Raw genomic sequence first — 22734 nt, forward strand, 5'->3', positions numbered from 1 at the left:
GTTAGTACATCCGGGCTTCATTTAACAAGGTCAACAGAAACATGGCATATAAAGAAGACTAAGAGATATTTTTCATCAGATTCAATGTCGGTTAAAATTTCACTTCTGGTAGAGTTTCTAGTTTAGAACTCAGGGCTTTAAACAAAACTTGGGAAACATGGAAGTAATATGGAAGAAAACAATTTAGCTGGTTAAAGATCTGGAGAAATAGGCGAGGCATCAGAACTCCTCAATTCATAAAAGAAAAGACTAGTAACTAGAAAGGGATGAGACAGTGTTATGGGGGTGACTTGAGGAATACTGAAGTGCTCTCCACTTTGGCAGCTAATCCCCACATTCTTTAAGAATAGCCAAGAATGCCTGGCTCATGCCACCATAGCCAGGTGTCACAGCTGACAGCAGCAGGCAGGCACGTGGAAATGCAGAAATGCTGGGGATACAGGCTAAACAATTTTCTGTGACTGAGACTCTTTGTTCAGATCTCACTGAAATTAGACGGTTAAAGGACCCACCCTACCAGAATCTCCTCTCCCACATTTTTCGTAAATTCTAGGATGTTACATAAACTAAGGCCTTAGAAAATGAAATGAGATCCTTGGGGCAGACTGCCGAGGCAGGGAAGCCTAGCCTCAGCCTGAGAGAGAGAACAAAAAAGGGCCCTGATTAGGTTTTCTTCTCATCTTCATCCAACCACCCTGACTCCCCTAACATGAAGAAAAGAAATGGAAAGGTATGTGGGGGGAAATGAATCTGCAAAAAGCAAGTCCCTCTTTACCTAAATATGTCTCAACTCTGTCAAGACCTACAAGTAGGAGACAAACTGAAAAATAACCCTACCAATGACAGCCATGTCTGAAAGGTTGTCCCTCCCTAGGCTCAGGGTTAAGAGGAGCTGAGAAGTAGGGGAGAAGAACTAGAAAGAAAAATGCCTTCACAGACACCCAGGGCTCCAGATATTTCTAATTTCCCTCATCTACTCAAGTCCATGGCCCAGAGGGAAATTGGTGGGGCGGAAGGGAGCAGTGAGGGAGAAGGAGACAACTTTAAAAGCAATTTGTTTTGTAATGGGTCAAAATCAAGTTCAAAGAGAAAAAAAAAGTCATTTCCCTCCAATATACAGTATATCTATAGTCCAAACAGAGGCTGCTTTGTTAGAAGCTTCTAGAAATTCTGCAGACAGCAGAGGTTAACAGAGGCCAATGGAGTTAATTGTTTATAAGGTCCCCTTTGCTCTCTCTTAAAAACAAAAAGCATGTTACGTTTTTTCCTGATCCATGGAAGCGGCCCCTCTCATTCTGCTAAATGCTGTCAGTGAGGCCTACAACAAGAGCCTGGCCACCAGCACACCTGTGGACCCTGTTTCACAGCCGGGACGAAATGGGCTCGCCATCAGCAATGAGATTCAGCTGCGCTGTCTGATAGGCTAATGTCCTATATCATGTCCTTCCCTTTCATGTCTCTGGCTCAGGGCTTCCAATTTGACCAGATGCACTGAGAGCTAAAAGCTCCAGGGGCTGTTCCGAGCTAGTCTGAACAAACAGTGACATTCATTTTATACCATGGAATCTTTATGCTAGAAGGTCCTGTGAAATGTGAGAAGTCAATGTGGACATCCCTGCTGCTGCCAAGAAGTAAAGAACAGGCAGGGCCCCTTACTATCCCAACGGAAAGAGCTGCAACGGTCCTAATGGAAACGCCCCTGCTTCTTACCCGGGCACACTCCACTTTGGCACACTCTCCAGTCTGGCAGGTCACTTGGCCATGATCACACATGCAGAACTCACAGGCCGAGCCCTTCCACATTTCATCCTGGTACCGCACAATCCCATCATAGGAACAGCTCCCGGCAGGAGACATACATTCCTCACAGCATTGCCCATGACGCCGAGCCCTGCTCTGACCCTAGGACACAGGGAGCAAAGTGAGGGGCAGTTCTCAGGAGACAGTGAAACACCCGAGCCAACAGAGGCAGGAGGACCCAAAATACCAAAGCTCTACACGGCTCTTTCCCTGGCCCGATCCACGATGGGCAGGATCCCTTGCACCTCAACCCTTCTTCCTAGGAAGCAGAGCTCTCATATCTTTATGTAACTTTGCAAACATTATACAACTTTTGATTCCCCTGGGAATAAGAAGTGCATTCCTTAAATGATCCATAATAGAGCTTAGACAAGTAAGGTACACACACTCAAATACCTTTCCGCATCTCAGGGGCAGGCAGGCCTGCTTGTGACATCTGACCTCACCCCGGTCACATATACACGTGGTGCAGGCATTTTCACTCCACTGCTCACCATGCTGCATGAAGACAGGAAAGAAGAACGTGGAAAATCAAACGTCCCATACATCAAATAGAAGCACTGACACATAAGATACCCAATTTTTACTACATTTGTAAGCTGAGCTACATTGAATGTACTCTTGAGAAATGATAACATTTAGATAGGAATAGCTTCTATGAAGACAGTCAATAAATGTCCAAAGGAGACTTTAGATTAATTTTCATTCACCTATATTCATTCTACAGGTGTGTTGAGGGCCCATTCTGTGCCAGGCACATAGAGACTTGGGACACTGAGATGGGTAGAAAGCCCTTGTTGACTGGCTCATCCACGGCATTCTTTAGCTCTTGCCTTTTCCAGGAGGCCCAGCCCTCACTGCCATATACTCACTTTGCCAGCTTCCCTTGCAGCTAGGGCATGGACACTGTCCAACCGGAGGGGACCTCAGGGGAAATTTGCTAGAGTGGTGGGAGGTCAAAGTAAAAATTCTCCTCCCACATGAAACAAAATCCCCCCCTCTCTTCTACCAACCTTTAGTAATAGTTGTGTAGGATGAGCTACCTGGGGCTGAGGAGGTCTCCTTGGGGATGGGAGGGGACAAGATGAAGAGCAAATGCCAACATGTTAAGGGTGGCAGGTGGAAAGATCAAAAGAGCTTAGATCCTTGAAGGCATCATTGAGACCTGAATTGATAAACCTGCAGCTGCCCCACCCTACCTCTAGACTTTGTGTTAGATGACATACTTAATATTAGCATTTCAGCCACTTTTACTGTGGGATTTCTGTTCCTTGCAGTTGAAAATGCCATTACAGATATAAAGCCTGTCTCTTCAAAGAACAACTTAGTCTAACAATCCTGTCCAATAAAAATATAATGCAAGCCACATATGTGGCCACTGTGTCACGCAGCACAGATCTAGTACATATAAAAATCCTCCCCAATTAGTTATTTTCATTCAGATTTCAAGTGACCTGTCTAGAATTTTTGAGGCACCCATCCCCTAATACTTATTTTCAGATTTTCTACTGAGAGTTATGATCCTAATTTCTATTTAGTCCTTTTTAGAGTGGCTGGTGAGTAAGGGAAGTAATTGAGTTTTTTTTTATGTGTTCTTTGCTTTTGAGTAAGGTAACCTTTTTATGGACCAGTTAGGCACTCCCAAGACAGAACATTCACTCATTCATTCATCTATTCATTCAGTTTTTTAAACTCATCTTTATTTGATGCCTACTACGTGTTAGGCACAAAGTTATCCAGGCTACCCAATAGTACTTTTGAGTTTGCAGGTTCTACCACCAACAGCTTCTCGCCTCCCTTCCCTCTCTCTTCTACCACTCCTGCCTGGGTTTTCCCCAGTGTAAGACAGCAGGGGTGTGAAGAGACTGTCTCTGGATATCAATGCATAAAATCCAGCCAAAGCAGAGAGACACCCCCAGAGCCTCAAAGCTAAATGTAAACTGATGGTAACCAATAATAGCCCTTTTTATCCCCTTCAAGATGTGTGAACAGTAAGTTCACCAAGGTTCATGAACCAGGTGCTGCTTGCCAGCACATTCCTTTATATTTATAATCCCCTTCAACATAATTTTTTCATACAAGTTTTCTATGAAGAGAAGAGAAAAACTGTTTATGTACTGAGTTACTAATCCTGGCAGAGTCAGACATGAGGGTGGCGACTTATGGTGGCTGGAGTGGGTGGAGGGCAGATGTGTGAGAACAGATTGTCAAAACACCTACATGGGGAGCATGAAAGCTTACCTCATATACTTGGCCAGCTGCAGAGCAGGATCGTGCAGAGCACTGCGGGCAACATTTTCCAGGGACTCGGACTACAGTCTCATCCTTAACACCCAGAACAGGAACAATCCATCACAAAGTGATATTAATAAGACCCACAACAGCAGGAAAATTTCATTCATAGCCAACTAAATCATGCGCCCCAAGCATCTATAACAGCACTTGCCTCTCATTTAACATTTCTTAGTCACCTGGGGCTCTAATAAGAATGAACACTTCCAAGGTCAGGGTGCCCTTAAGAAGTTTGCATATGCCTCAAGTCCTGTCTTATTTTCAAAACAAAGAAAAGCACAAATAACAATAATAATGGTTCTTGGTGTCTTCCAGGCACTGTTCTAAGTATTTCACATGACCCTGTGAGTAGATGCTCTTATCCTTGCTTTACAAACGAGAATAGTAAAGACCAGAGAGGTGTGTAACTTGCCCAAGGTCACACAGCTAACTTGGTAATGGTAACTGGTTGACAGCAGGACTTCCGAGTACCATACCAACATTTAAGAACACTGATACTCCTGCTGAGTCATCCTGAAACTCAGAAGTAAAGGTATCCTTCCTTTGATAAGCTACTTTACTATTATTTTACATATATATAAGTGTGTACATTTATTTACATGAATGGACACATATTTATATGTGCATTGGAGGGATCTTTCACATGAAAAAAAATCACTCATATCTCTAGATATCTGGGAATAAGCCAGTGCAGAGAAATGTGGGTGACAGATTAAATACCCAAAGAAGCCTTTCCCAACTGCCCTGGCCGTACATTCTCACCTCTACCACAACCAACACTCCCAGAATATCAGACTATTTGTCTCTGCTGCCCTAAGAAGAATTTTCTTTCTTTAATTTTCATTAATGCCAAAGAGTCAGCCTCTTACTTTGACTTATCACTACAGCCTTCTTCAATGTCGGGAAAGGAGACAAATGAAAGGCAGAGGAAAGGGTAAGAACGAACCAACTGTCAATAACTAAGAAGTGGTAGATCTTATATAGAAGATAAATCTAGAACAGTTGTCTTCACTTTCTCTTATGAGGAGTAGAAAATGCAATTTTATTGTCATTGTTACTCTGGTATTCATGCTGCAAGGACAAGAAGGGCCAGTCTACTTGGGAAGGGTGGAGTCACAGAACTGTAATTTTTTGTGGAAAACTCTAATCATACCTCAGCAATTCTTTAACCCCATTTTATATGATGAGTTGGATTCATGTATCACTACCTAACTGGGATTTATTTCAAATGCCTGAACCACTAGAATTAAATTGACAACTATTTTCTCTGTTTTAGGTTGTTTTATTTCTTTATTTTTCTATATGCAAAGTATTATGACCATTGTTTAATGGAATACGTGGAAATTGAACTTGCACTGCAGTCATTTAGCGTTTCTTGACTTCAGACAGACCTCTTCAGTTTAATAAGCTTTCAGTGAGAAAATAAACGTTAGCTGATGTTACACTATTCAGCAACTGTATTATAATAAACAAATGAACTAAGCCTTACACAATGTCAGACAAACAGGAAACAAATGTCAAAATCACAAATCTTGAATAGGCATAGAGTTAGCATCAATCCATCTTAACCGGCATGGAGTAGACTCAAGAACTGTAGCAGAGTCCCCATGAGTATACGCAGGGAGGGAGGTATTACCTGTACGGTGGTTGGTATAGGGCAAATTGTGCTTTCCAAATCTTATTGGCAACATCTAATTATACGTCGTATTGACCAAAACAGAATCTTTCTTCAAAAATATAAACTAACAAGAGCAGGAAGGAAAAGCATTAAAGAGAACATTTTCAGGAAACAAGAGAACTACACGATTGAGAGCTGAGATCCATCTGGACTGGTGTATTACAGCCAGGACTGGAGAGGAAGTAAGAAGAAGCTGAGTAGGGAGGTGGAGCAGTGATGGGAAAGGCTTTTTGATGTACACTTTTGTTGCTACCATACACCTGAATTCTATCATTCTGACCACCATATACAGGCCCTTCTAACCACAGAGTCTAATACGGGGGCCAACAAACAATGGTCCGTGGGCTAAATCCAGCCCACTGCCTGTTTTGGTAAATAAAGCTTTACTGGAACATAGCCATGCCCATTCATTTACATATTGTCTATGGCTGGTTTTGTGCTACGATGGTATAGTTGAGTAGTTGTTCCAACTGTATGGCACACAAGGTTAAAAGTGTTTATTATCTAGTTCTTTATGGAAAAAGTTTGCCAACCCTAGGTCTAATATGGTGCCCTCAGTAAACAGGGATTTAGTACTAAAACGTTTTACTAATGCCACTACAACATGGGGTAGGACTACTACTAAAGATACATTCAATTATGGTTTCCAGTATTCCTTAAATAAAAATACTTATGATAAAGAAGTTTATAGTGTATTATGGCTGAAAGCTCTTGACAAAATTTCTCCCCAGCACAATACTATTGACAATACAGAAAGACATTAAAACCCCACCAACAAAGAGTAAGACGAACAGTCCACCTCCTGCCATTGCCAGGAGGAAGTCCCACTGACCCTAAGACATTCTATGGCCTGCCATTGCTGTGCAAGCCTAAATAAAAATAAGAACCATCATCTCTTCCCAACTTTCCACCTTCTTAGATCTACCAAATACAGCCTTCTTTTCTCCAATGTGTGGCCACTGCTGTTTGAGGCAAAGAGTTAGCCCTAGCCCTTCACCTCCCTTAATATCTTTCTTTCTGCATCTAGTCAGAGTCCATGATGTCAAACAATAAAACATGAGTGGGAAGTATGTGTGTTGAGGAAGTAGAGGGAGTGATGAAAAGCAGTGAGGAAGGAGAGTGCCCCAGTGTAAAGAATTACAGTCAGAGAGAGACATGGAAAGAGCCTTCAAAGCAGTGCAGGCTGAGGATCTGAGTTTTTTGTTCCATGTATTCAGAACACAAGAGGGTTGGGCAGTGGAGAAAGAAAAAGAAATGATCTCGGTCAATGTAGCTACACTAAGTGAAAACTTGCCAGATCCTTGGATTAGGAGGCATGCTTATTTCCTAGCATCTGGCTATAAATCCACTTACCCTTGCAGCTTTCAAGCAGTGACTATAGACTGATTTTTCTTGATGAAGGATGAGGAAATAGAAAGAAGGGAACTTGGGAGAAAACTCTGAAGAATGATCAGTAGGAAAGGACAAATATCTTCTACTCATCCTAAATTCATAGCTGAGGCAGATTAACAAGAGAAAAGCATAAAAATGTATTTGAGTTTTATGTGACACAGAAACCTTCATAAGGAAATAAAGACCCAAAGAAACACTTAAACCTGAGTGTTTTCTTAGAGCAGCTGTGACAAAGAATGGATAGTCATTCCATTGGGCAAAAAGTATGATCTATTGATAACATACTGAGGAAAAATTTGCAAGGTAAACGAAAGGGTGATTTTTCTCTGTGTCCCTGTGTCTTCAGAGATAAGGGTGTTCCTTTTGTATAGGTGTCGGTATAAGGACAGCACCTCTCACATGAGGGTCTTAAAACCTGCTTTAGGGAAAGATCTGAAAATGCTTCCTAGGCTTCATGACCTGCTTCAGGGTAGAAAGGCAGGGGGAAAGTCAAAGTGATTTTCCTGCTACTCCCATTTACTCAAATTCCTTCTGCTCAAAATATTCAATATGCCAAGATGCTATATTTGGGCTAGCATGTCCAGAAACCCATCAAAGACAAAGAAGTAACATTCTAAAGATTCAGTGAAACAGCAGATTTCTGAAAACTATTTACTACAGGATCTAAAAGAAAATGTTTAAAAGCCATTTTGTAAGTTCAGTAAGATGAAAGAATATGCAGACTTTATCAAACAGAAGCAGGAAGGAATAAAAAATAAACAGGATAAAAAAGTAGATGAACCAATGATAGCAGAAATAAAAAAGAAGACTTAATTAAAGCAAAATTGTCAAATTAAAATCAGTATTAGAGATACTAGATAGGAATTTAAGAAACTCTTGCCATGCAGAGGAAATGCACAGTGAAAAATGATGAGAGAGAACATGATTGATAATGAGAAGGAAAGAGAGAGGAGCAATCAAGAGTCATGGATATTTCTGGAGAAGTGAGAATAACTGGAACAGATATGATTAATCAAAGCCATCACTGAAGAAAACATTTCAAAAACTGGAATACAGTCTAAAAGAGCTCCATAATATTCCAGGCAAAAATATATAAAAAGATAACTCACCTAGAAATATTCTGAAAGATGTTTGAATTATAAAGTAAAGAAACATCCTACAAGAATGCAACAGAGTAAAATTAGCTGCATATAATAGAATAGAAAGCAGACAAACCTCAGATTTCTCCTCCATGGCACTAAATTCCAAAATTCAGTGGAAAGGAGTCCATAGGGTCAGGATGGGAAGAGATTATAGTCCTTCCAAATTTTAGATCCCTCCAAATTGTCTTTCATGTATGAAAGCAACAAAAAAGTCATACTCAAATACGTAAAGGCTCAGAAGACTTACCAATCATCTATCTTTTTTTTTTTTTTTTTGAGACAGGTCTTGCTCTGTCACCCAGGCTGGAGTGCAGTGGCATGATCGTGGCTTACTGCAGCCTCAGGCTCCCAGGCTCACGTTGTACTCCCACCTCAGCCTCCCGAGTAGCTAGGACTATAGGCATGCATCATCATGCCCGCCTAATTTTTGTATTTTTTGTAGACTCAGTGTGTTGCCACATTGCCCAAGATGGTCTCGAACTCCTGGACTCAAGTGATCCACCCCCGTAGGCCTCCCAAAGTGCTGGGATCACAAGCGTGAACCACCACACTTGGCCCATCTATCTTTCTTGAAAAAACAGCCAAAGATAAGTTCAAACTACTCAGATTAATTAATATTAGATTTGATAAAAGTATGGCATTAAAATTCTCACAAGAACTCTCATCAGACTGAACAAACCATTTCAGTGAGCCTACAGAAATGTGGAAGGGTTCTGGTTATGGCTCTGTTCACAAAACATCTGGACAAAAGTTGAAAGCAGGCAACTTCAGTATGAATTTACATCCTTCGTTAGAAGAATAACCCCTTATGTGAACATAAGGAATTTCTCCTCTTGTTGAGGATTATCACCAACTTTTAAAATGTGATTATAACTATGCTAATAAACATAACTACATTTTGTTACCAAAATATTGGAATGAATTTTCCTCCCCTCTCTACCACCAAATCTATCTTGGTCTTTTTGAATGGCAGAAATATGGATGATTGTTTTCCTTTCTGCTTGTCCACCCTTGCCAAACTTTCATTAATGATTACGAAATTCCTTTTGAAATTTAAAAAATAAAATAAAACCTTACATTAAAATCACGACAATCCTTGAAGATAGGTTGCAAATTTTCCAGAATTCAAGACCTAAAAGTACATTTCTACTGATAAACTTGTGTTTTCCTTATATTTAATGATGTAATGTATATAAAACTCTTGGAAGGGCTTGATGTTAGCAAACATCATTATTATGATTATTATTAGGCTGGTATAAAAGTAATGGGCATTACAAAGACCGCAATTACTTTTGCACCAGCCAGCATTATATATAAATGTGTAATTCATTATTCCAGGATTCGTAGTGTACTGATTAAAAATACAAGACACATGTAGTCTTCTGAGATTGCAGTGTAGAACTGTGTAGGTTAAAAGTGCTGACACCATGAGCAAGTTACTCACACTCTCTGGACCTCAGTTTTATCAGCTATAGAATAGAAATCATAATAATAGCTCCTACTTTGTAGTGCTGTTATAAGAATTTAAAAGCTCTTATAATTAATGGCTGACACATAGTAAATACCCGTGATAGTGGTAGTGATGGTGGTGGTGATGGTGGTGGTCATGGTGGTAGTGATGGTGGTAGTGATGGTGGTGGTAACGGTGGTGGTGGTGATGGTGATGGTTGGATGGTGGTGGTGATGGTGGTGGTTGGATGGTGGTAGTGATGGTGGTAGTGATGGTGGTAGTGATGGTGGTGGTAATGGTGGTGGTGATGGTGGTGGTGATGGTGGCGGTGATGGTGGCGGTGATGGTGGCGGTGATGGTGGCGGTGATGGTGGTGGTGATGGTGGTAGTGATGGTGGTGGTGATGGTGGTGGTCATGGTGGTAGTGATGGTGGTGGTGATGGTGGCGGTGATGGTGGTGGTGATGGTGATGGTTGGATGGTGGTAGTGATGGTGGTGGTGATGGTGGTGGTGATGGTGGTGGTGATGGTGATAGTGATGGTGGTAGTGGTAGGTATGGTAGAGGTGAGGTGATATTTTCCACAATAGCACTGAGTTGATAGCACCCCTCTGGATCATCAGAACAACCAGTATATTTGTTAACAAACTGTATCATTAGGTATGATAAACATCCAAAATTTAATAGTGATATTAAATCAAGAAAAATGGTTCTAAATGATCTGACAGTTGAGATTTTTTGTATGTAATGGCAAAAATATAGACTTGATGATACAACAGTGATTAAAATCAATCTATTTCCAAGTCTTCAGAATTGCTTGCATATTAATTAGCTCTAAAGTATGATACCAAATTTCATCTTTTTACAGTAATTATGTATATCAACACAAACTGTAAGTAAATATTGCACATGAAGCTAGAGTTTATGTTTAATGATTTTTAAGATGAGAAGTAGTACTTTCAATTATTCCAGTAGCTGGTCCCCTAATATGCAGTCTGAGGTTACATTTTTTAAGATTTAAAGCAGAAGGTCTCCAATGGACTCTTCTTTCCATTCCTTCTTCCCACCTCCCTTATTGTTATCGTGGCAAACTGCTTGATTATCCTTCGTACCCCAGGGGACTAGGCCCCAAAATGGGCTTAATCAGAATGCCTCAACACTAGAGTGTCCTCCAAATGTAAGAGCATTAGAACAAGACACTGTGCAACTCTATCAACAAGCTCATCTGCCATCTTAAAGCAAGGACGTGGCTTTGTGAGGAATTGGGACATGAGACATGAGCACAGTAGTTGGTGTGGTGTGGATAATACAATCTAGTCTTTCAATTAGATACATTTCTCCTTTATTTGGCATTTAACATTTCTTGTCTAATTGCCTTTTGTCGCCTTTAAAAATATTGCCCAATTGTCACAATATGCTATGTCATTGATTTTGTTTTATTTGACACAAAGTACTGCTTTGTATCAACTGAATGTGGGCTTCCAGCTTTTCCTTAGATCAAAAAATGAGCTCTTTTTCGACTGGAGGCAAACTCCTTTCATGGTTATATATCAACTCCATGGAACATCCATTGGAGCCTCTGGAAGAGTAAAAAACTATAACATAAAATATCATGTATACCACATTTATTTGCAATTGATTTTCTCTTCTAAATTTGTGTGAAGAGTCTAATGTTTTGAGAATCAGATCAGCTTTAAATGAACAACAAAATCCCACTATCTTAAATGTCCTCAGAGAAAATCCTTTGATAATTTGAATCATTATCCTATAAGAATTAAATTGTGTACATCTGGATAATCATGTTCAAAGATATGCATTATGTCTTTAAAAAGCAGACTATACCTATGCATTGAAAAACAATAACAAATCTAATCACATTATTAAATTTTCCAGATGTTTAGCCTGATATTTCTGGAGCATCTGCCATTAGAGCTGGAGGCTTCCTTGTGTGAACCCTCAAGGCTCAGTTGCATTATATAACAATTCGCCTAAGTGGCTGGTAATTAGACCTATCTGTAGTTTCTAAGGGTAAAAGAAATGTCTCAGAGGTGGTCTCCAAAATTATAAGGAAAACGAAAAGGTCTTTACTTCTTGTTTCTAGTGTTTCTGAGGCTTGCCTGCCATACTCTCAGAAGAGACTCCATGTTCTTCAGTAGCCTGTGAAGGCTGCATCCTTAGGTTGTCTTCCTTACCTGGTTGCAAAATAGAGGCTGACACTGAGCTGTGAAGCACTGCGCAACCCCATTTCTACACAGACATTTGGCACACCGGCTCAGCTGCCAGTCCTCCCCATCCTGAAACACACGGCCTTCATAGGAACAGGGTTCTGGAAGGTCAAAGAAACAAGGATTACTAGTAGGATGGCATTTGCTGATCCCAGGGCTGACTGCATGGAGGTGCAGCCAGTGCAGTTGCACAGGGCCCACTGGTCAGAAGCCCAGTGCACAGAAGGAGGTCCTGTATTTGGTGTGCAATGCTCAGCTGTCACTATCTTGAAATCTCTGAATTTGTGTTTTATAGGTGAAGCTTTGAGGCTCAGCTCATGCATGGTCCCACCTGCTGCTGGCTTCCTGGGATGAGTTCTCAGCTACAAGCTCCTCCACTCCGTCCCAATGAATGCTGTCATCCCCAACCCTCTTGGGGGCTGGTGCCAGGAGGTTGCATGCACCCTATGCACCAAGTCACAGGGTAGAGTCTGGGGTGTCTGTGAGCGTATCCTCTCACCCTTCATTCCCAGGCTCGAGGGAGGAAAACATTAAATAGCAACTAAAAAACTCGACAAATATGACGGGTTGAGAGAAAGAGATCACAGAGGCAAACAAAAAAACAACAACAAAAAAGCTTTTTCCCCTCTTGATTTTTGAACAAGGGACCCTAGAGTTTTGCAAATTATGTTGTTGGCCCCAGTTGATCCTCCAATCTTTCCAGGAAAATACTTCCAAATTCTTTCTCATGGAGAGTCAATGAGAAAGCCTCTGAGGACCTAAGAAAGAATCCCACAAACTCAGACAACCTACTCCCCACACCACCCCCAACTCTGTTGTTCCAAGTATTTTCACTTATAGGGTTGGTTATTTAGCCCAAAACGTCTGTCAGTCCTTTTCTGGTAGGTGACATCTGAAATGCATGAGGCAAGCATTTTCCTTTCATCAATTCTTGGGCATATTTTTTCATCCCTGGAATTCTCCAGGGTAAATAAAGGATTACTGGAAATGGAATAACTGGGGATCAGAAAGAAATGAGGTATCTTTTAACGAGAAAAGCAAGAATAGAGTGTGCATTCCAGTTGTTGTTAAATAAAAGTATTCTAGCTATTATATGTTGTGAGAGAGCATAATACAGCAATGACAATAATTCCTATTTATTATATAGTATACACTACCTAGTTATAAAAATGGAAAGGGACATAGATCCTCAAAATGTAATAAAAAGAGTATGGGAACAAGCGTGAATTTCAAGGAGAGGGCCTAAAAGTCTGACCCCGGCTTGCTGAACAAAATCTGGGTGTCTTGGTTTGTAGGCAGGCATACTTTCTTCAGTGGGGATGAAATAAAGATAAATAAAAGGCATACTTCCTGTTGTGTGTGTCTTGGAGAAAGATGTTATGTCATCTCAAAGACAAGCCAACAGAATTAGTGTTGACAATACTATACAGAGAACTGATTTATTCCTTTTTCTGTCCACTAAGGAGGCAAAAGGAACCACCTTGGCCTTATGGAATCATATCAAAGGATCTTTTCCCTATTTCCTTGCATCTAAGAAGCTGTGAATGCAGAGGGATAAATATCAGAAACTCACAGAATCTCAAATTCGGAAGGGCGCTTAAGGATTTGTTCCAATCTCACTCTCTGGGACACTCCATCCTGCCAAGTGCAAGGTTTTGCACTTGGTTCCAACATGGAATGGGGTTAGGAAATCTTTGAGCCACACTGAGCAAAAAAGAGTAGAGTTGGGGTATTGCCATGTGAACCTCCCGAGCAAAGAGGGTCCACTTCTACAAGCTCATACTCACTCCCAGGGCCCACACAAACTGGGCAGCAGCTTCCTTCAGGGATGAATGCCAACTCCTGGTGTCCACATGACAGCGGTGGGCATGGTTGAGGGGTACATCGGACTTCCCCATGATTGCAAGAGCACACACTACATGGAGAAGAGGCCCATTCTGTCCCATGCTGTGTGTCAGGGAGACAAACAAACAAAAAAGTTAGTGCCAAAATACAGGTTTTCATTCAGCTAAACAGAAACAAATCTTTTACACAAACTAAGGATGGAGCTCAGGGAAAGGCAGAAGAAAGCTATGAGCTTGCAAGGTTGAGAGTGGAATTTGCTATGTTCCAAGTCAAAGGCCAGTTTAAACATGGACTTCTCTTTCTATTACCTAAGATTACAAATTTTCTGAAATTTGTAAATACAAAATACAAAAAGAAAATAAAAATAACCTAGTCTCCTATCATTTAAAACATTCGATAAAGTCCCAGTTCAAATACACATATATTTACTGTGTTCTTCATAATGACTATATCCTTTTCAGTAGCTCTCTCTGATCCTGTTTCCTTTCTTGGACTTTACTTTTTATCTTGATTAGTTCCCATATTCCGCTCCCCCCTTCTCTCTCTCTCTCTCTCTCTCTCTCTCTCTCTCTCTCTGTTCCCGTGATCTCATGGTCCTGAGGAAAGTGCAATAGCCAACAGGGAGCACAAGCAGGCAATAATGTACGCAAGCACCGAGTTGCACAAACCAAGGATTTACTTGGCCACATGCATGTTCTCAGATCCCAGCTCAGCCCTTCCTGCCTTGGAAACTATAGGTAAGTGACTTAATCTTTTTCAATCTCAGTTTCTTCGTCTATAATAATTAAATGGTATAACAACATTCCCTTCACCAGTGGGCTCTTCCAAGGGTTAAATGAGTTGGCCTGCTAAAGAGCCACCCAGGTGTGCAGTGCACTGTTGCTCAATCCAGAGTAGAACAGTGTTACCCAGGGCTGGGGAGATGTTGGCCAAAGGCTACAAACTTCCAGCTATTAGATGAACAAGTTCTGAGGATCTCAGGTACACCATGGGAGGTAATGGATGAGTTAATTAATTTGATTGTGGTAATGATTATACAATATAGATGCATATCCAACTGTGTTGTACATCTTGACTACATTTGATCTTCATTTGTCAATTAAACATCTTAAAATAAAAAGATGCTCAATCTTCTCCCATTTCTATTGAATGAGTTCCTGACTTTCCTCCCTTCTTCCACACCTTGTGTTGATTCCTTTCTTGGACTTTAGTAGGATTGGTAGGACAATATATAGTACTGTCCTGTATAGTATTGTCAAGTAGTAGGAATGGACACAGATACAAAGGCCAAGTCCTGTCCCATCCATTTTTACTTCTGCTAAATTTAGTACAGCATAGAAATGGGCAAGTCCACAAACTGTGGGCTAATAAAAGACAGGGCAATTGCCCTTTATTCTTGAAAAGGCCTACACATGAAAGCAAAGAAAGAACTTAAAAGAAAATTGATAGGTTTGAATGAGTTAAATTTTTTAAATCTGCCAAAAATACATCATTAAAATATATAAAATAAAATTAAAAGGCAAAGGACAAACTGACTTTAAAATTATAGATTATATTAATTAGAACTAAACTCTAATATATAAAAGCATTTATAAGAAGAAAAGACCTTTCAAATTTTAAAATAGCAATAAACTTATAGAATGTTCAAATTTATTAATTGTAAAAAATACTAATTATAAAATAAAACTTGGATAACATTTTAAATATCTGATATGAAAAGACTTTAAAGTTCACGGTACCTAGAGCTGGTGAAGCTACAGTGAAGGGAAAGAAATTCTCTCACACACAAAGCGTTCCCTTGTGATAACACCTGGAATCACTCAACCAGGAGAGGCCTCCCCAGGATAATCACACTTGAAAAGAGGATGCACTATCTGTGGTATTTCCCCTGGGCTTATCACTAGACACAGAAGACTTACATTTTAATGACTAAAGATGTCACAGCTTCAATACCCAAACTCTTTGGATGCTTTGACCTACTAATTTCACTTTTTGTAATGATTAATGACACACAAAAGGCTTAAATACAAGAAACTCCATCTATTGTTCTTTAGAGTGAAATTGGAAATATTTTAGTGAAAACTGGAAGCTACACAAATATCTAATAACAGGGAATCATGTTCTCCAAGAGTACACTAAGGAACTATTTATAATATAATGTTATATAAAAAGGCAAGACATAAAACACAGCTTAATTCCAATTACGTTAAAACATATATATGTATGTATTATCTATCTTCACTGCTAATTCCTCCACCAAAACCAAAAGAACATTAACAGTGGTTTTCAGAGTATTCGGATTACTGGTGATATTTTTTCTGCTTGTATACTTTTTCTTTTCCAAATTTTCCCCAATAAAATATTTTTTGTCATCAGAAAGCAAACTATTGTTTAAAATATCTAATTAATCATTTATATATCTTACAGTCAAAATTAAAGTCTTAATTTAAAGACTCTATAGTCTTTAAATTATATATATATATTTGACTATATATTTTTAAAGTAAAATCTTAAAGTCTTAATGTAAAGACTATATAGAACAACTTGAAGTAAACTTCATTTTATTAAAAATTAGAATACTGCTCTAAACATCTAGACATTTCACTTCATAAAACAAGACCTTTTGTTACTACAAAGAAACACCACTGTTGTTTCCAAAACATTGCAGCCACACTACCTTTCAGACAGAGACCAGAAAAGTTCATTACAACAACAGCCTGCGTATCACCAAAGTTGTTCATCTGTAATATAAGAGGGCTGTATTCGCTGACCTCTTCAGTACCCACTCTCTCTCATCACGTAAATTTATTATCTAACTCAAGAGACGTAAAATTAAGCAATGGGTTCTCCCTTCCCAAAAGCTTGAGAATCGTGGGAATTAAGAATAACATTCAGGCCGGGCACAGTGACTCATGCCTGTAATCCCAGCACTTTGGGAGGCCGAGGTGAGTGGATCACTTGAGGTCAAGAGTTCGAGACTAGCCTGGTCAAAATGGTGAATCCCCATCTCCACTAAACACACAAAAATTATCTGGGTGCGGTGGCGGATGCCAATAGTCTCAGTTACTTGGGAGTCTGAGGCACGAGAATCACTTGAACTTGAGAGACGGGGGTTCCAGTGAGCCAAGATCATGAGAGACTCCATCTCAAAAAAAAAAAAAAGTCTCCACTGCTTGATGTCAAAGCCATGGAAGAAAGTCCAGATGGTGATCCAAAGTGTGCGGCGTGATGAAGTGATGAAAAGAAATCCCTCTCACATCTCTCCGGGAGACCAGTCACCTAAGTTCACTCCATTTTTATCTCTTATGCCTGTCCCTGAAACAGTGACACCTCCTTCCCCAGAGTGAGTGTTCTGAGGATTGATAATGCATGCAACACACCCAGCCTAGAGATCAAGGCATCAGCACATGCATATATATATATATACACACACACACACACACACACATATATACACACACATATATATATCAGTAGTTTTCTTCATATACATTTATGAAAGCATTATTTTTTGTAAACACTGTAGCAGCAGAGAGAGCTCTGTAAAATGAGGGAATAATAGATACACAAAGCAACGCTCCCAGAGGACCCTGTTTTACCTGTGCCATCTTAACCTCATTAATACCTTTTTGAAAACATGACATCTTGACACTGGGCAGAAACGAACTCTGCAGACAACATCTTAAATATATTCTCCTGCATAGTCAACTAACAAGTTGGTTTGACTGTTGACACAAGTCCAAAAGAAAGATAAGGTCATAAAGCATTTGCCTGGCTTACTGACAGAACAAAAATATAATTTTTCTTCATATAATTTGTTCCTGTTATGGAGTTATAGATCCAGAATACTAAATATCTGGGAACGTTCAGTGAATATTATAATTACATCCTCTACTTTGAGGAGAACAAGGCTGAAGAATTCAATACTTATTTCTTGCCTCACATACATAAATTAGTTCTCCTTTTAACCTCACAAACAAAGTGAACAGGCCTGTCCCTTCCTAGTCCTCTATTTAATCGGGTTGGGCACTAGGGCATTACCACCTGCCATTTCACTTTTCAGTAAACCTTCAAGTCCCATCTACCCAGATTTGACATTATCTGGTGCTGAGGTTAGACTAGTAAAGAAGAAAAGGGGATTCATGGTCCTTTCCCCTCCCTTTCACAAGGTAATTTGTGGGGAAAGCACAGAAAAAAAGTATTCAAACAACACTAAAACACATTTGAGGCTTGCCTCCCTGGCTGGATGGCATGGCAAGGCACAAATCCAAAAGTTAATTTCAAAGTATAGCTTTGTGAAGGTCATAGATGAAATGATCCCCCAAATCCTGGCTGTAATAAACTCATGCAACACTCTCAAATAACCTGGAGTCAGCCAAAAGGCTCAAGAGTTTTCCGCACTCCAGGAAAGATCTTGAGACTTGTATTGACTTGCTGAAATGCCAGTTGTATAAGACGCTGCCTCCTCTGCAAGCAAAGGAGGACCTCTCTGGAGGCTCCGCTGTTTTATTAAAGGGTAGTCTTCTCATGCAGCCCTTAGCTCAGCCAGTCCTTCACTTTTCTTTGTTTGAACCATGCTCTTCGGGGACAGTATCACTTCAACTGCCTCCCCTCCTGCCATACCCAGTCTATCCTAAATCCTCTTCTCAATCTATCTTAGGGGAAATCTTCCACTTCAAATCACCATTCCAAAGTTCTTAAAATGCCAGGCTATTTTACAGCTACTGCAAGTCTCCATTACCTGCCCTAGGGCGGCAAGCCAGAGGCCAAAGAGAGAGGATCACTGCTATTCAGCAGGAGGGAAAAGTACCCTGGAAACTGCTCCCCAAACAAGCAAGACAGGAAATGCTACAAGAGTCAAAAATAAACAAACAAACAAAACTAGTGATGCAAGTGATGAGGTGAGACCCAGACCAGACCAGACAAACATTTAACCCACTCAAGAAAATTAATACACTAAGGAGTGTTTGGTAAGAACCTAGAGGAAGTGAAGAAAGAAAGAGAGGAAGGACAGAAAGACAAGAAACATAATTATGTTAACTTTATTAAGACTAAAATTAGAAGATTTTGTCTCACCTTAAAAAAAAATCCATCTTCTAGCTCTATTTGAAGAAGCAATCCACTGGAGATTTTTCCCCCAAAAAACTATGGTTTTGAAATCCATCCTTTTGCTCAGTTACATCAAATACCAGAAATATAACATTTTCAGAGGGAGTAAATTTTGAAAGTCACACATGGAAAAGCAACACATGGGTATATTCTTACCCAGTTTAGAGCTTTCTGCATGGTGCATTATTGCAGAGGGATGAACCACAAGGGAAGCGGGGAGAAGAAAGACCAGCGGGAGAACTTTCTGAACTCTCCCTGCAAAAGTGGGAGTCTAGGAGGATTTATAACTAACCCACGGCAGATCTGTGGTCCTAGAGCTACCCAGCCACACTGGTTAATGACCAACATGCCCTTAAGATGAGGTCATGGAGAAGCTGGAGAAAAGATGTACTAATTTTTTGAGTTTTTATTCACCCATGTTTATTGAGCACCTACTCTGGGAAAAGTTCAGTGCTAAGTGCCACATAAGTGAGAGGCAGGGAAGATAATTATAAAAATATAGAAAATATTGTCAATATTCTCAGGCATCTTAAATTAAGAAAAGAAGACTGCACATGTGCACACACATGACATGAGAAACATATGATGTCATTAGTGTGGTCCATGCAAAGATTTACTGAATTCTGATCTCCCATGTCCCTGGTACCACCTCTTATTTGATATGTCTGTTTAATTTTTCCCCCAGATCCTGGACTTATTTTGGCTCCTAACAACTCCTTCACTTGAAAGATTCAGGTTGGTATTTTTCACCCTGAATCATACAGTTAACATAATCATTCTGAACTGGCATTATTTTCATCACCACTTGGCCCTGCAGCACTTTTCAGTTCATAGGGATTTTCTTCTGTGACATTTAAAGACAACACTACCCTACATAACACAGGCTGAATTGAGCAGCACATAGTGGTACATGGTCTGAAGACATTCTCAGTGTAGATCCTGCTTGGGTGTCTTTCAGCAACACATTGTGCAGAAGCGAAACAGTGGCTTCCTTGTGTAATTAGGAAACAGTGGCTTGAGTAAGATAATCCTGTCCCATAGGGAAATGAGCACTGTGCTTTCTGAGTTTCAGGTCCCCACACTGAATAACAGCCTAAAGTAGATATATCAAATCCTACTCACCTATGCTCTCTCCTGAATAGAGAGACACTAACTTGGGGAAAGTTTTGTATCAGCTGGAAGATGAGGATTAAAGCAAAGTCTCTTTCCATCATATTCAACCTTACCTACTAACTCAGGTAACATTTATGTATCAATGAAGATAAACTGTCTATTTTCATAATTTCTATTATAGACTTTGCAGTTGTACTTTTTAATCATATTTAGTATTTCTAAATTAATCCTGAAAGATCTGAAATGAGAAAGTATAATTTTTTAAACTTGAGAATAGATTTCTAGTCCTGTAGTTCTAAACAGGGGGATGGTGAGCATTTTGCCCCCAAGGGAAATTTGGCCATGTCTGCAAACATTTCTGGTTGTCATGACAGAGAGATGCTACTAGTATCTAGTGGGAAGAGAACAGGGATGCTGCTAAATGTCCTGCAATGCAAAGAACAGCTCCCACAACAAAGCTTAAAATGCCAGGATTGCTAAGTTGAAATTTTCAACTATAGTAAAAAGAGCCCTGAATTAGGAGTCAGAAGACCAGGGTTCTAGACCAGGTTATACTATTTATTAGTAATATGACATTGGGCAAGTACCTAAGCTCTTTGCAATTAATTTTTTTCATATTTAACATGGAAGTAATAACATCTGCTCTACTCACCAGCTCAGAATTGTTTGTAACTATGAAATTTAAAATGTATGTAGTACGCAAAAGGAAGGAGGTATTTTTATTATTTAGCATCACAACTTCTTCAACATCAACATCCTCAGACATAAATTCAATCTACAAATATTTATGTAGAGCCTACAGAATGTTTTACTCTTATACAAGAAACCTAAATGCTCACAGAACGTCAACTGGGCTTCAGATCCTCCACAATCCAGGCAAAGAAAAAACTCTCATCACCACAAGTTTAACATTCAGTTTTTCTCTTGTCAGAGATTTGCAGACACAGAAACAACCTTGGGTCAGAAAACACTTACCTCATGGATTTTCTTTTCATAATGGCAAGATCCTGGAGTCCTCAAAACACACTCAGGGCAGCATTGGTTGGCAGCAATTTGAAGCACTTCTCCCTGAGCGTTTAAAAGCAGTTCAAAGTAAAACAGCATTAGCACACACCGAGTCACAATAGTTCATCAGACCCCAAGTCATCTTACATTCACTAAATCTCATGCATTTCTAAGGTGACAACAACAGACCGGATTAAAAGAATAGACTGAAAAAAAAGGTTCTGTGTCCAGACAAGCTTCACTCAAAGATAAAATGAACCCCCTTTGTAAAAGTAATTTCCTTGAAAAAAATGTCTACATCTTTTCACATGTGATGAAGTTGAGACTTTGTTTCACTAGAAACCCTCGGAGATTCACACAAGATAAGCAGTTTCCCCCTGCCAAGAAGAGGAAGAAGACTCAGGTGGGGGATGGCCACAGAGCTGGCAGGTCTTCCAGCTGTCTGGTGTCTTAGACAGCCTAGCGCAGCCAGTGCAGCAGCTGAAGTTCTCATGGGTAACTTTTACTTGGGACAGGAGGTTGCAGGACAAAGTTCTGAGAGGAAGTAATATCTCTGCAGAGGTATCATATATACACACTGTGGTAAGCTGAGTAGAATTCCTAAGCTCTAGTAAAGATCTACATTGTTTTCAGGGCTTCCACAATTGCAATTGTGTTTCTTCATACTATCAAGAGAATAGGCTACCACCTGATACCCCAGGATTTATTGGGGAGGTGTCACATGTCAACCATCCAATCACCACTGTAAAGAATCTGTTTATCTAAGAGTTATTAAAAATATGGAGTGAAGAGTATTAGCTTGTCTTTGAGACCCATGACTCTCATATTGAATCTTCTTACTCATGCTGCTCCTCTACTTAGGATTTTCTCGAGTCTAGTGATGTGACAGAACAGGCAATAAGTGATTTTGACCATAAATGGTAGGAGACCCTACATTAGCCAGGAAATCATGACTTATCCACAGGATAAAAGTCTACCAAATTTCAACCAGTGCAATTTTTTTAAAAAAATGTGTGTCTCTGTGTGTGTGCATGTGTGGTAATGTTATTAATAGTTATTATTTATTTATTTGTGGTTGCTTCCATTTAAAAAAATTGTACCTATGAGAGAATTCTAACATCAGATAATTATATCTACAAGAGTGGATGGGAAATAGGACTAAGTTTTTACAACCATTAATCCACTAAACAGACAAATACATCAATAAAGTGACCACCAAATTTCTATTTTTTTGATAAAGAATAAAACTTATATGACATGGGATTTTATGAAATTATACATACTATGCAACATTAATCACTTTTCAGAAAAGTGTCCTCTGAACCCCAAGATAAAACTACACTTGTCTAATTTCCATTAAAACAATTAGAGAAACTACATTAGCCTAATTTCCACTAAGAATTTCATACAGATAGATAATAACATGATCTAAGTGCTGATATTCTAACATGGAAGCCAGGAGCAAGGGAGAAAGACAGGTAGAATGGAAGACTTCAAGGAATGTTTCATGCCCCCAAATTAGTTTTCTTTGTTTTACATAAAAGCTAATTTTCAGATTTAGCCCTCAAAGCTCATGTTATAAATATAATATGTATGTGTGTGTGAATGTATGTGTATGTGTGTGTGTGTATATATATGTGTGTGTGTGTGTGTGTGTGTATATATATATATATATATATATATAT

The 22734-nt window shown here is 39.6% G+C and overlaps 1 protein-coding gene across 1 annotated transcript in view; it reads right to left on the bottom strand.

Annotated features, from left to right (window-relative positions):
* Positions 1 to 22734, bottom strand: part of FRAS1 (Fraser extracellular matrix complex subunit 1) — a 483930-nt gene that overhangs the window by 287241 nt on the left and 173955 nt on the right. Inside the window, exons 4-9 of the mRNA XM_017876598.1 lie at positions 21020 to 21112; positions 13765 to 13924; positions 11945 to 12078; positions 4042 to 4125; positions 2197 to 2298; positions 1711 to 1902 (exon numbers count right to left, since the gene is read on the bottom strand). Of these exons, the coding sequence (XP_017732087.1) occupies positions 1711 to 1902; positions 2197 to 2298; positions 4042 to 4125; positions 11945 to 12078; positions 13765 to 13924; positions 21020 to 21112 (765 nt within the window). The remainder of the gene's footprint in view (positions 1 to 1710; positions 1903 to 2196; positions 2299 to 4041; positions 4126 to 11944; positions 12079 to 13764; positions 13925 to 21019; positions 21113 to 22734) is intronic.

The sequence above is a fragment of the Rhinopithecus bieti genome, unplaced genomic scaffold, assembly GCF_001698545.2.
Source record: "Rhinopithecus bieti isolate Rb0 unplaced genomic scaffold, ASM169854v2 scaffold_8675, whole genome shotgun sequence".
Classification (NCBI taxonomy): Eukaryota; Metazoa; Chordata; class Mammalia; order Primates; family Cercopithecidae; genus Rhinopithecus; species Rhinopithecus bieti.